Source organism: Sinocyclocheilus grahami, unplaced genomic scaffold, assembly GCF_001515645.1.
Source record: "Sinocyclocheilus grahami isolate Dianchi unplaced genomic scaffold, SAMN03320097.WGS_v1.1 scaffold329.1, whole genome shotgun sequence".
Classification (NCBI taxonomy): domain Eukaryota; kingdom Metazoa; phylum Chordata; class Actinopteri; order Cypriniformes; family Cyprinidae; genus Sinocyclocheilus; species Sinocyclocheilus grahami.
In genome coordinates, this window is record NW_015505508.1 from 43,058 (window position 1) to 58,855 (window position 15,798).

The following is a 15,798-nucleotide window of genomic DNA, read 5'->3' on the forward strand; positions in this document are numbered from 1 at the left end:
AAAAGGCTTCCACATCAACTGCCTGGAAATGCTAGCAGTATGTCGTGCCTGTCAGTTCTTCCTGCCAGTCCTAAAAGGACACCATGTGCTAATCCGATCGGACAACAGGTCCGTGGTGTCCTACATAAATCGCCAGGGAGGCCTCTCCTCGAAGCGTCTCTTCACTCTGGTAGAGCGCCCCTTGGAATAAGCTGAACTCAACCTGCGCTCACTGAGAGCAGCAATTGGACCAAGGAGCGGACATGTTATCAAGGAGCAATGTCCCCTCAGGGGAGTGGACGCTCCATCCGCAGACGGTTCAGAGGATCTGAGAGATCTTCAGTGAGGCCGAGGTGGACCTCTTCGCCTCAGAAGACAACTCTCACTGCCCAATTTATTTATCAAAGACCATTGGCCCACGATTGGCCCAACCTCCTTCTTTATGCTTTTCCCCCGACCACCCTGATCCCAGAGGTAATCAGGCAAGTAAGGGAACAAAAACACAAGGTTCTCCTGGTGGCCCCCCTTTGGATGAACCATCAGAGCTAACTCAGTTGTTGATAGCAGCCTCTTGGCCCTTTCCGCTGAGACGGGATCTCCTCTCTCAAGCGAACAGGACAATATGGCATCCACGGCCCGACCTATGGGCCCTGCACCTCTGGCCGCTCAACGGGAGCCTTCGAGCCTCCCAGAGCGAGTCTTAAACACAATTTCAGAGGCTAGAGCCCAGTCTACGAGACACCTCTACACCTTGAAGTGGTCTTTTTTCTCCACTTGGTCTCTAAACAAAGACCCTCATACTTCCGATTTGACAGCGGTATTGTCATTTCTGCAAGAGCTGCTGGATAAGGGACGTTCCCCATCCACGCTCAAAGTCTATGTGGGGGCTATAGCGGTCAATCGGTGGGCAGAAACAGCGCGGTTATCTGCTTCATAAGGGGTGCCAGGAGGCTGAATCCGCCTCGTCCCCCTACCGTCCCTTCATGGGCTCTGCCCACTGTGCTGAGGGCCCCGAAGGGCCCCGCTTTCGAGCCACTACAGTCTGCCAACATTTGGTCGCTATCGCTGAAGACTGCTCTGCTTCTAGCACTGGCATCAGTAAAGTGAATAGGGGACCTGCAGGTGCTCTCCATTAGCCCTGCCTGCCTGGAATTAGGGCCTAATGACACTAAAGTCGTTCTGAAACCAAGGCACGGTTACGTACCTAAGGTGCTCTCCACTCTGTTCAGAGCACAGGTCATTACGCTCTCCGCGCTTCCTCCCTCTGAAGAGGACAGAGAGTTATCTCTGCTCTGCCCCGTCAGAGCATCCACGCTCAAAGTCTATGTGGGGGCTATAGCGGTCAATCGGTGGGCAGAAACAGCGCGGTTATCTGCTTCATAAGGGGTGCCAGGAGGCTGAATCCGCCTCGTCCCCCTACCGTCCCTTCATGGGCTCTGCCCACTGTGCTGAGGGCCCCGAAGGGCCCCGCTTTCGAGCCACTACAGTCTGCCAACATTTGGTCGCTATCGCTGAAGACTGCTCTGCTTCTAGCACTGGCATCAGTAAAGTGAATAGGGGACCTGCAGGTGCTCTCCATTAGCCCTGCCTGCCTGGAATTAGGGCCTAATGACACTAAAGTCGTTCTGAAACCAAGGCACGGTTACGTACCTAAGGTGCTCTCCACTCTGTTCAGAGCACAGGTCATTACGCTCTCCGCGCTTCCTCCCTCTGAAGAGGACAGAGAGTTATCTCTGCTCTGCCCCGTCAGAGCTCTGAGAATCTATATTGAGCGTTCTGCCCCTTATAGGCGGCCGGAACAACTGTTTGTCAGCTTCGGTAACCGCACCAAAGCAAACGAAGCAAAGACTCTCTAGATGGATAGTAGACTCCATCTCGCTAGCGTACTCTTCTTTGGGCCTTCAATGCCCCATTAGAGTACGGGCCCACTCGACTAGAGGCATCGACTCATCTTGGGCATGGTCCAGTGGTGTGTCCATTGCAGATATTTGTGAGGCGGCCGGCTGGGCCTCGCCGTCCACATTCGCAAGGTTTTATAACCTGGAAGTCCCGGCCTTGCAGGCCAGGGTCCTTTCCGCTTGAAGAGACATGCGCTGCGTTAACAGATCTGGCAGAGAGCCCTTGGCCGTATCATGCTCAAGCTCTCTGGCATTAGTTCACCTGTTAGCTCTCTACCCCTGGGTGTCGAAGTTACAGGAGTACTCTGGAACGATTAACCAGGCCGGGTGTGACCTCAGGAAGCTCAGTCCGTCTTAGCCTTGGGTTGTTGTTAACTTCTCTATGGGCATTGGTTGCTTATTGATACTTTTAGTCGTTCCACTACATTAGCACGGCGTGATTGTATTGTGTTCCCATATGCGTCTAGCAAGACGCAGTACGAGTGTAGTATCGAAAGGGAACGTACTCGGTTACTAACATAACCTCGGTTCCCTGAGATACAGGAACGAGTACTGCGTTGCTAGCCGTGCTATGTAGCTGCACGAGTCAGTTGTCACTTTAGTCGAAGTAACCTGAGAATCCTGTGGCGAACGCCCACTTATATAGCCAGATGCCCCGCCCATTCTGGCGGGCTTTGGCAGGCTTTGGCGGGCTTCGTCGCCATAGGCTCGTGCAGCTCCGCTGCCTAGCCATTGGTTCGTTTTTCATACACTGCACAAACTAATGGCCATGCAGTTTCACTGCGTGAATGATAAAAGGCTTCAGTTCAGGAGAAAAAAGGATTTTTCCCATATGTGTCTAGCAAGACGCAGTACTCGTTCCCGTATCTCAGGGAACTGAGGTTACGTTATTAACCGAGTACGTTTTTCCAACTATGGTTGCAAGTTCTGTCATTACCTACATATTTTGTTGATTCAGTGTTTCCCGAAACCAGTTCCAATGAACATTTGTGAACAGCATCACAAACTTACAAAGTTGGAACTACAGCTCTTGGCTTGAGGTAGGAAGCATAGTTTCTTGTTAGTTATGACATGTGGACCTAACAATCAGATGCCATGTTCAGTCTCGAAATAATTCACTAGCAGAATTTATGAATCCATGTGAGGTAATTAAAGACAGTTCTATATTGTTGAACCAATGTGGTTCAAGCGACAGATGTGCAACAAAGTTTTAGGAAAGAGTTGTGACTAGCTAGTTGATTGCTCCAATGATGCATCATACTGTGGTATTTAAGCAAGTAAGTTATGTTATTCTACAGGAAGTACACCCACAATCGGCTGGTTGCTATGCAACTTCCAGGGTTCAGGATTCACAGGATTGTATCAGTCTATTGGAAAACAAATTTGTGTTAATAAGGTACTGCTAGATTCATATTGACAAAAAATATTTAGTTTGAGGCAGTTAGTGGTAGTTAAACTAGTTATCAAAGTGCAGGGTCATATATTGTATAATCAGCAGTTACTACATTTGGAATAACATAAAAACATTCTTTTCACTTGTGCACTCACATTTTTACAGATTTTTTTACTGATTTACTGATTGGATTGTGTTTAATGAACAATCACTTGCAGAAACTACTGAGATTATTTGAATTATTAAAAATTTTTTAGACCCACCTATTACTGTGGAATCATCGATTACTTGAAAGGCATATTAAACCAACAAACTTGCTTTACAGGTAACAGTTTGGTTTAGGGACCAATTCTCACTCTTAACTAGTTGCTTATTAGCATACATATTACTAGCATATTGGCTATTTATTAGTACTTTTAAAGCACATATTTTGCATGACCATATTCTACATCCCTTAATCTTACCCAATACCTAAACGTACCAGCTACCTAACTAACTATTAATAAGCAGTAATTAAGAGTTTACTGAGGCAAAAGTTGTAGTTAATAGTTAGTTAATAGTAATAATTGGACCTTAAAATAAAGTGTGACCGCTTTACCTATCAGTCTCTTCCTGTATAAGTGGATGGCACTTGGATAAGAATAATAGCGCTTTTCCACTGCATGGTACAGCTCGGTACGGCTCACTTTTGGTGGGTTTTCCACTGTGTACAGTACCTAGTACCTGTTACTTTTTTTAGTACCACCTTGGTTGAGGTTGAGACACCAAACCCACTAGATTTAAAGTTTTCCTTTCTCTTTGGAGTGTTTCAAGCTGTTCGTGAATAGATAAGATCCCTAAAGTTGCAAAGACTAAAATCTCAAACCCAAAGAGATATTCTTTATAAAAGTTTAGACTGGTCCACACCCTCCTAAAACGCCTCATTTAAACACGCCCCCACATGTCTACATCACGATGTGGGAAGATTTGCATAACGCCACCCAAATGTTCACGCAAAGAAAGAAGGTGTAACTTTATTGTTGCTGCCACCGCCGCCGCCATGTTGTGAAGACGCTGTGTGTTTCGTTGTGAAATTGAAAATACTTTGTTTGGCCTTCCAAAAGAGGACACGATGCAACGCGTAAAAATACAGTATAAGTCATTATAGTCCATAATTATGTCCCCACTAGATGCATCAAATGCCTCGTTTATAATGGGTTTTAATGTTTTTGTCTCGTCGCTCCGGGACACGGCATCACAGTATGGTAAAGGGGAGTAACATTTCCGTCACACGCTTGAGGTATTCGGCCAATCACAACGCACTGGATAGCTGGCCAATCTGAGCACACCTCGCTTTTCAGACCAATGAGCTTTGTAAAAATTGACACGTTTCAGAAAGGCGGAGCATAGAGGAGAAACAATAATGTTCAGTATGTGGAAATGTGTTTTTTGAACCTTAAACCGCATAAACACATTTCATTACACCAAATGCACAAAATAATGTTCTTTTTAGCAACATCATATGACCCCTTTAAATAGTCAGCAACAGCCACCGCATTATCATTTGTTTACACAACTTTTTTAAACGACTTGCTTTAAACGACCATTGCACACAACATGAAAAAATAAATGGCTGTATTGTGGTCAATAGACGAGGTGGCGGCGCAGCTATAACAATCAGTCTATAATGTACTAAACTGCAGTGGAAAAGCAAGCCGAGCCATGCCAAGCTGAGTCGTACCACACAGTGGAAAAGGGCCATAAGTGGACCGGGTTACGTAGTTTGAAAGAGCCAGACTTTTAGAACAGAAGATAATCTCTTGTCATGTTTCTCATTGCTACTAAGAACACTAGGGTAGATTTAGGGGACACCTTAAAACCTTCAGCTTGACATTGTGGTGACCTTTCAGTCAGCCTCCATTAACCAACACTCATAAAAAATGGTCATGTTACCAGAGCTGTTCATAAATGGCTATTTTGTTGATTTGTGCTTTTGCGCTTTGTGGATTGCAGAGCCCTGCCTAACAGTTAAAGCTTCAGTGCCTTTATGTGCTGTCTTCTGTTCTTCATAATCTTCCGTAAACAAAAGTGCCCAGGGACTGTCAGAATTTTCTCCCATCAAGGCTGAGAAATGATTTATGTAAGCAGGGGTCCTGGGCTTCTAATGCAACAGAGCTGCGAATATCCTCTTTTTTTGAGCGTGAGGATCTGAGTGTCTGCTCCGTGTGACAGTGGGAGCGGGTCTGGAGGCAGTTTTGCTCGTGGTGTTTGGTAGAGCAGAGCAGAGAGCCGTCTGATGCTCCAAACTCTTTCATCTGAGACTTTCCTTTGAGATTTGTCACTCCTACGCTTACAAGTCAAATAACAACATTGAGCAAAGTGTAAAAATTTAACCCAGCAGTACAGTCATAATTCAAAAGCTCAGTGTCTTCTAAACAGACAAAACAACTTGGGTACCATTTGACGGCAGACGGCAGACATGCAGTGGTGAAATGTAGGACGCATTTGATTTGTGTTTCTCTTAATCAGGCTGTCCCTTGTTCGCTCTAAAAATGCATCCTTCCTAAGTTTACCAGTAACTGTCGCAGTAAAAGACGCTGTCAGTCAGTAAGGCCATATCTTTTCTCACTATTTTCCCTAACGTAGCTCCTCTTTAGACCCCCGCTAGAAATAAAATGTCTCTACCTGCTCACATAAATAATGGGCCACTCAGCCTAACCATTTCCTGCAACACTTCAGCATAGGAAAAAGCCTTGCTTATAACATGTACCCAGTGGACTGTTTTGTTCGCAACTACAGGAAACAACTCTTTCTCTATAACTATTCTTCACATTTCAATAATTATTGTCTGTATGTCATAAACAGAAATGTGTCCCCTGGCACACCATTAAATGTTTTGTACTGATTTTGCAATATTTTTTTTTCTAGTTACATTAGTAATCACTGAAGCATCATAAGAATCAACTGTAAGTTTATTGTAAATTTCAAACAGGGCTCTTACATCATTAATGTTTATTTTATGGCTTCACCATGTACAAATCATAAAAAGTATGCAAATACATTTATATGATACTGTACACATGTTATTATAGGTCAGGCTTAAAATACAATTTTATACTTTATGAAACAACTGTGTCTCTCCATCATGAGCATGGAAAAGTTTGAAGATCTCTCTCTTAAAACAATGTTACTGTAATTGAAGTCTACAACTGAGATTTTTTTTACAAATTTAAATCTGTTTTTAATAGTTTTAAATTGTTTAAAATTGTATTTAAAATCAAAGAAGCACCAAGCATTTATTCAAAGTTTTTTTTTCCCCATTTCAACAAAATATTTTCTTGATGCTTACTATGTGCCAAATTCACATCTCAAAATTGCTGATGGTCTCATATTTCATATAGACCTTAGCCACTGATTCTCTTTCTAATTGAGTTTTGTCATTGCAGATGAAATCATATTACTGTACCATACATGTTTTTTTAGTGTACCTCCACTGTTGGGAGCAAAAAACAAACAAACACGTTTTTCAGGCAAGTTGTGGCCCAACCATCTGTTTTGACTGCATTTCTGTTTTAGGGGCGATCAGGTGCAATTGTAACATTTTTGTCAAATCAGCCAGCCGTATGTTGGTATGGGAAACATATGTGCCAACAGAAACTGTAATATTAATAGATTTGCAGTGATTATTGATACTTTTAGTCGTTCCACTACATTAGCACGGCGTGATTGTACTGTGTTCCCATATGCTTCTAGCAAGATGCCGTACGAGTGTAGTATCGAAAGGGAACGTACTCGTTTACTAACGTAACCTTGGTTCCCTGAGATACGGGAACGAGTACTGTCGTCGCTTTAGTCGAAGTAACCTGAGAATCCTGTGGCGAATGCCTACTTATATAGCCAGATGCCCCGCCCATTCTGGCGGACTTTGGCAGGCTTTGGCGGGCTTCGTCGCCATAGGCTAGATATTTAAAGATTAAATAAAAATATTGAATTTAATAAAATAAAGTTAGAGTGAAAAATAAATTGTTTGTTTTGCAGAATTTTTGAAGAATCTTCATGCAGCTCTTTTCTACACAGACACATGCCACAAAAAAGGACAAAAAAAACACCATAAAAGCAAGTAGTCCATAAGACATGCACCATATTTGAGATTTTGTTTTTAAAGCCATACAATAGATTGGTGTGAGGAAGATTCCTTAAAAAATTCTTCTTTTCTTGTGTACACAGATAAAATAACAACATGGAATGTTTGGAACGACATGAGGGTGAGCAAATGTTGAAAAATGATGACAGAATTTTCTTTTTTTGGTAAACTATTCCCTTAATGTGAACGGATTTGAAGGGCCTGTAGAAGTAGATGAAGAAGATACTGCAGTGATGCTGTGGTTTGCATAACCCTGCTGCTACTACACACCCTACAAACACACAACACTCACACACACACTGTCAATGGCCTCCTCCCCTCTCCAAATTACTGCAGCCCTCATGAGCAGCAAGGAGCATTACGTCACTGCTGCCGCTCTCGCAGCTTCACACGCTGGACCGTGGCAGGTTCCCGTGGTGACCGTCTTCCTCAGGATGCGCTGCACGTGCGCAGGATACAAGGGAGGGAGGGAGGGAGGAATACATGCACCCTCACTGTCATAGACAGCACCGGAGCCAAGCCACAGGCCAGATAGCCCACAGAATAAGAATTATAGCCTGGCCTCTGACAGTTAATTACCCCACTTTGCAAAGTAGTCATTACACCCCCTCAGCTCTCTCCAGCTACTAATGGGCCAGATTTAATCTAAGTGGGTTAAACACGTAAATAAGCTATTGAAAAAAAACTCACAGTATAAACAAACACTAGATAGATAGATAGATATAGACAGACAGACAGACAGATAGAGGGGTCCTGGGCTCCTAGTAATATTGTGAATTATTATAACAGTTTAAAATAACTCTTTGGTATTTGAATATATATTAAAATGCAATTTATTCCTGTGATGCAAAGCTACTTTGTCAGCTATTATTACTCCAGTCTTCAGTGTCACATGACCCTACAGAAATCATCCTAATATCTGATTTGGTGCTCAAGACACATTTCTTATTATCAGTGTTGAAAACATTTGTGCTGATTAATCTTTTTTTTTTTCAGGATCTTTTATAAATAGAAAGTTCAAAGAACAGCATTTAATTAAAATCTTTTGTAACATTATACAGTAAATGTATTTACTGTCACTATTGATCAATTTAATGTATCCTTGCTTAATGAAAGTATTGATTTCTTAAAAACAATCTTACCAACTTCAAAACTTTGAACGGCACTGTATGTCAGTGAATGTATGTCAGGAAGGGGGCATTTTATTTTAGGATTTTGCTGGAATGGAGAGTAGTCCATAGATAAGTGATAAACCAATCTGGATGTTGACAGTGGAGTTAATCACAATTTTTTAGGGCATCTAGAATCACCTGATTCAAATTTTTAGGTTGAGAACCACAGTACCTTGTAAAAGTAAATAGTACAATAGGAACCGGAAAATTCTACTGCATTGTCCCGTATAGATTCTGTAAACCACAAATTTGAAGAGAATATTTTAATATGATTCACTGTAAATGAAATGGTAGCTGAATAGTTTGTATTGTCATGTTGCTTCAGGTTCAACTGTGTAAACGAGAAATAATGTTATGTTTATAATGCTCTTTATTTATGAGAAATTATTCACAATCTGGATGGATCCAAATATCGGGTCCAGAACTGAACTGCAGTCTGCTAATTGGTGACTGTGTTCCTGTTGTAAAGACTGTTGAGTACCCCTCCACACTCGCAGTCCTCCTGTTGTAAGGAGCTCCACAGAGGATGTGACCTCTGATCGTCACTCGCTCTGGGAATGTCGACATCACAGTCATTTCCACAGATAAGATTCTGTGCATTTAATCGCTCTTCAGACTAATAAAATAGATGCCCAGTGTGCACATTCTCTGTTATGAATGTGCTATCTTATGCTATCAATGAATATCTTTATCATTGATCATCTGCTTGTTTAGCTGTAGAGTGTCCATAATGCACTGCTCATCTGAATACAGATGGCAGAGAAATAGCAAATCTGTCTGTCACAGCCTTTGACAAACAGTGAGCCTGCAGCCTCTGCAAAATGAAAATAATACTCACCTTTATTTGGACACAAATTAACACATCTTTGCACATTCATCATTTCACATTGAGGACTCATTCAATTACTCATGGCCGTGGACCGCGATGGTGTTATCTTCGGAACGTGAGAATTTGCATTTTTACTGATGCCTTTGAAAGGAACTGATTGGCACCGTCGCTTTAGTCGAAGTAACCTGAGAATCCTGTGGCGAATGCCTACTTATATAGCCAGATGCCCCGCCCATTCTGGCGGACTTTGGCAGGCTTTGGCGGGCTTCGTCGCCATAGGCTAGATATTTAAAGATTAAATAAAAATATTGAATTTAATAAAATAAAGTTAGAGTGAAAAATAAATTGTTTGTTTTGCAGAATTTTTGAAGAATCTTCATGCAGCTCTTTTCTACACAGACACATGCCACAAAAAAGGACAAAAAAAACACCATAAAAGCAAGTAGTCCATAAGACATGCACCATATTTGAGATTTTGTTTTTAAAGCCATACAATAGATTGGTGTGAGGAAGATTCCTTAAAAAATTCTTCTTTTCTTGTGTACACAGATAAAATAACAACATGGAATGTTTGGAACGACATGAGGGTGAGCAAATGTTGAAAAATGATGACAGAATTTTCTTTTTTTGGTAAACTATTCCCTTAATGTGAACGGATTTGAAGGGCCTGTAGAAGTAGATGAAGAAGATACTGCAGTGATGCTGTGGTTTGCATAACCCTGCTGCTACTACACACCCTACAAACACACAACACTCACACACACACTGTCAATGGCCTCCTCCCCTCTCCAAATTACTGCAGCCCTCATGAGCAGCAAGGAGCATTACGTCACTGCTGCCGCTCTCGCAGCTTCACACGCTGGACCGTGGCAGGTTCCCGTGGTGACCGTCTTCCTCAGGATGCGCTGCACGTGCGCAGGATACAAGGGAGGGAGGGAGGGAGGAATACATGCACCCTCACTGTCATAGACAGCACCGGAGCCAAGCCACAGGCCAGATAGCCCACAGAATAAGAATTATAGCCTGGCCTCTGACAGTTAATTACCCCACTTTGCAAAGTAGTCATTACACCCCCTCAGCTCTCTCCAGCTACTAATGGGCCAGATTTAATCTAAGTGGGTTAAACACGTAAATAAGCTATTGAAAAAAAACTCACAGTATAAACAAACACTAGATAGATAGATAGATATAGACAGACAGACAGACAGATAGAGGGGTCCTGGGCTCCTAGTAATATTGTGAATTATTATAACAGTTTAAAATAACTCTTTGGTATTTGAATATATATTAAAATGCAATTTATTCCTGTGATGCAAAGCTACTTTGTCAGCTATTATTACTCCAGTCTTCAGTGTCACATGACCCTACAGAAATCATCCTAATATCTGATTTGGTGCTCAAGACACATTTCTTATTATCAGTGTTGAAAACATTTGTGCTGATTAATCTTTTTTTTTTTCAGGATCTTTTATAAATAGAAAGTTCAAAGAACAGCATTTAATTAAAATCTTTTGTAACATTATACAGTAAATGTATTTACTGTCACTATTGATCAATTTAATGTATCCTTGCTTAATGAAAGTATTGATTTCTTAAAAACAATCTTACCAACTTCAAAACTTTGAACGGCACTGTATGTCAGTGAATGTATGTCAGGAAGGGGGCATTTTATTTTAGGATTTTGCTGGAATGGAGAGTAGTCCATAGATAAGTGATAAACCAATCTGGATGTTGACAGTGGAGTTAATCACAATTTTTTAGGGCATCTAGAATCACCTGATTCAAATTTTTAGGTTGAGAACCACAGTACCTTGTAAAAGTAAATAGTACAATAGGAACCGGAAAATTCTACTGCATTGTCCCGTATAGATTCTGTAAACCACAAATTTGAAGAGAATATTTTAATATGATTCACTGTAAATGAAATGGTAGCTGAATAGTTTGTATTGTCATGTTGCTTCAGGTTCAACTGTGTAAACGAGAAATAATGTTATGTTTATAATGCTCTTTATTTATGAGAAATTATTCACAATCTGGATGGATCCAAATATCGGGTCCAGAACTGAACTGCAGTCTGCTAATTGGTGACTGTGTTCCTGTTGTAAAGACTGTTGAGTACCCTTCCACACTCGCAGTCCTCCTGTTGTAAGGAGCTCCACAGAGGATGTGACCACTGCTCGTCACTCGCTCTGGGAATGTCGACATCACACAGTCATTTCCACAGATAAGATTCTGTGCATTTAATCGCTCTTCAGACTAATAAAATAGATGCCCAGGGTGCACATTCTCTGTTATGAATGTGCTATCTTATGCTATCAATGAATATCTTTATCATTGATCATCTGCTTGTTTAGCTGTAGAGTGTCCATAATGCACTGCTCATCTGAATACAGATGGCAGAGAAATAGCAAATCTGTCTGTCACAGCCTTTGACAAACAGTGAGCCTGCAGCCTCTGCAAAATGAAAATAATACTCACCTTTATTTGGACACAAATTAACACATCTTTGCACATTCATCATTTCACATTGAGGACTCATTCAATTACTCATGGCCGTGGACCGCGATGGTGTTATCTTCGGAACGTGAGAATTTGCATTTTTACTGATGCCGTTTGAAAGGAACTGATTGGCACTAAAGCTTCCTGTTATCTCAACTTCTCTTCTGCTTGCACTACACATCATTATACAGAAGGGCGGATAACATCTCACTCATGGGCCAGTGAGTCATAAATGTAGGAAAGGTGCCGTTAAGCAGAATTCCACAGAGGCTGTTTTCCCTGAAGAGAAAATAAAACTCATCAAAATAAACCACATCTCTCGAGTCACCGTTTATCAGCTTTGATTATGGCCAGAGCTTGTATACCTTGGTGTGGTGTGACTCACCAGAGGGTCTAGATATGAAATCGCAAACAAATTCATTATAGGAGGGTTGCACGTGACACACACCAGAGCGCGAGCCATTGATGGACACTTCCTCGGTCAAGCTACTCCATTAACCCACTTCCGACTGTATTCTCCAGAGTCAGGAATACATAAAGATGTAGTAACGAGATAAATGCATTTGCATGCCTTGGTGAGCACTTCCTATTCTGCGTCTGAAACCAGTATCCTATTGTATCTGCCCAAGAAGTGCTTCACATGTCAAGCTACATTTATAGCTGGTTAACATGAAATGCACTGGCTTTTTTTCTATTTACATAATGGAAATGCAAAAATATGCTTTCGAGTGATATTTACATTTATATTTTTCTGTGTTTTACACAACACATTTCATGTTTCATCTCAAGCTGTTCAATGACTTGGCTTCTTTCTCCTTGGTAAACAAGTACACTAACATTTTTGCTGGTTGTGATGGAAAGGACATTATATATACAGCATATACATTTTTATAATGGATTTTCATAGTTTGGGAACCTAAAAAAATCTGGGCCTGGGTAAGAGTACAAATATATACAAAAATAAATAATAACAAATACATTTCAAAAATGACAATTGAAAAAAGACATGGTAAGAAAGAGGTGTGCGATACTGACAAAAAAATGATGTCTCAATATATATTTTTTTCGATTGTGATAATTAAACGATATTTTGCTTAGTGTTTTTATGCTGGTACCTTGGCTGATTTAGGCCTGTTATGGATAAAGAAATATCACACAAAAATCACCAATAGGAGGTGGCAAGTCCCTGTCTTAATGAGTGATTAATGGGTGATTAATTAAATAATGAATTCAAACGATTTGTTCAAAATTGCTGATTCATTTAGAAAGGAAGCAAGTGATGTGTTTATGAATGGATTATTGAGTCATTGGCTGAAATTATTTGTTCAAAAACATTCATTCAGGAACAAAGCGCTGCAGTGTTGCTCTGAGAAGCACAAATGTTCTACTCTGGCGTTGTTTGGAACTATTATATATAATATTGTATCTAAAATGTAACTCACTCAATAATAACTTCATGTTTTTTTTAACTGTTGGATAAAGTTAATATCACATTCGTGATCACACTATAAGCTAATATTCAGGAAAACGCCACTCTTGCTTGTGTGATATTACTTAACTATGTCATATCTTTTAAATATAAAAATCAAAAACCCATACAGGGGATTTTTTATCATTTTAATTTAATTTCATATAATTGTATAAGTTTCATAACTTGGATTATAGGAGCTGACACGTTTCAGTTAAAGAAAACACTAAATAATTTCACATTTTCTTAACATACTGCGCATAAATACTGTGTGTAGTTTTCTATGTGCTTATATTTCTTTGGTTCATTGACAGGGGCACAGTATTGTGATGTTCAGCCATAATTGACACTTCTCTCCTTTTATTTCAGGGATAACAGCGGCTGCTTCTCTGGTGTCACTAGCCTGGGCTCTGGCCTCCTATCAGAAAGCCTTGCGTGATTCCCGCGATGACAAGAAGCCCATCAGCTACCTTGCCGTCATCATCCAGTTCTGTTGGCACTTCTTCACCATCGCTGCTCGCGTAGTGACATTCGCTCTCTTCGCCTCCGTGTTTCAGCTCTACTTCGGCATCTTCATCGTGCTGCACTGGTGCATCATGACCTTCTGGATCGTACACTGCGAGACCGAATTCTGCATCACCAAGTGGGAGGAGATCGTCTTTGACATGGTGGTGGGAATCATCTACATCTTCAGTTGGTTCAACGTGAAGGAGGGACGCACCCGCTGCCGTCTCTTCATCTATTACTTCATGATCCTGTTGGAGAACACGGCCCTGAGCGCGTTGTGGTACCTTTACCGCTCACCCCCCAGCACAGACGCCTTTGCTGTGCCCGCCCTGTGCGTCATCTTCTCTAGCTTCTTCACTGGCATTGTTTTCATGCTCATGTACTATGCTTTCTTCCATCCCAACGGGCCACACTTTGGCCGCTCGGCCAGCCTGGTCCAGCTCGAGGACCCTACCGCTACCTTCACGCTGCCCCCTGAGGGCGCCACCAACTCACTGCGCTCCAACCGCGGAGGCACGCTAGCCAGGGACGCTGACCGCGAGGCCAAGTACAGCGAGCGGGACGGTTGTGTGCCCGTCTTTCAGGTGCGGCCCACCGCACCCTCTACTCCTTCCTCCCGTGCCCCGCGCCTGGAGGAGACAGTTATCAAAATAGACTTGTGCAGGAACCGCTACCCTGCCTGGGAGAGGCACGTACTGGACAGGAGTATACGTAAAGCCATCCTGGCCATCGACTCGTCTCCGAACCCGCCACGCCTCCAATATAAAGACGACACATTGATTCAAGAGCGTCTGGAGTACGAGACCACCTTGTAGCCTGCGCTGTGGAAACTCACAAACATGAACACATTACTGTCCTCTTAAATAAACAGCAGGACTGTGGCAATAACGTTCCTTGCATACATAGCATCTAGCCATGATGTTGATTGTCATGGACAAACATAGGCACAACATATTTGTGGAGGAATGAAATAAACTTTTTTTTAAACCGTTCTCTCATTGCTTTTTATTACTTCTGTCTTGTCAGGGAATATCTGGGATTCTAAAAGTCATTGCACTGGCTGATATAGACCACAAACCCCTCGGCCCTCCTGAGTGTTGTACAGACCTTCATTCCCAGAGCTGATTGTCCTCGAGCCAACGTCTCCAAACTGCAAGAGGACATCCAGAACACTTTATAGCTCGTCTCTTGCAGCAAATGCAAAACAAAGGCCTTTCCCTTTGAAACCAAGCATCCAGTGCACACAAACGGCATTTTAACAAACAGACTACCCACCGCACTGGAGAAACAGTGGTCCAAATATCACATCGATGGTACACAAATAAAAAAAATGGCTGATTAGTCTCGAGACGTCCTTGTTTAGGGTACTGTAACCTATTAGTAGTGTTTCATCAGCAGTTCTGTACCAGTGCCAAATGCTCCGCTCACAATGACTCCACGCTGAACTGTGGCTCGACCACAAACTGTATATATAAACAGGGCAGCATTTCAACCATCTACTTGAATCCTGTACAAAGATGATGGTACACAAATAAAAAAAATGGCTGATTAGTCTCGAGATGTCCTTGTTTAGGATACTGTAACCTATTAGTAGTGTTTCATCAGCAGTTCTGTACGAGTGCCAAATGCTCCGCTCACAATGACTCCACGCTGAACTGTGGCTCGACCACAAACTGTATATATAAACAGGGCAGCATTTCAACCATCTACTTGAATCCTGTACAAAGAAAAAAGATGAGAAAAGAAGTATGCGATCATCACAGGAGTCCAAGACACTTGGGATGACAAAACAGGGAGAACACACACTCGTTTTCTTCTTCAGGAGAAGACAGTAGGCCCTTTGACGATCCGGCCTCATTCACCTCACTCCTGTGGGCTGACAAGGATCCGTTTGGTTCACAGCAGAGTGGGGGGCAAAGACCATCACAGT

The 15,798-nt window shown here is 42.0% G+C and overlaps 1 protein-coding gene across 1 annotated transcript in view; it reads left to right on the forward strand.

The window, feature by feature from the left end:
- Positions 1-15,379, forward strand: part of LOC107602509 (XK-related protein 4-like) — a 26,604-nt gene extending 11,225 nt beyond the window's left edge. The window contains exon 3 of the mRNA XM_016295020.1: positions 13,731-15,379. Within this exon, the coding sequence (XP_016150506.1) occupies positions 13,731-14,683 (953 nt within the window). The 3' untranslated portion in view covers positions 14,684-15,379. The remainder of the gene's footprint in view (positions 1-13,730) is intronic.
- The last annotated feature ends 419 nt before the right edge of the window (positions 15,380-15,798 follow it).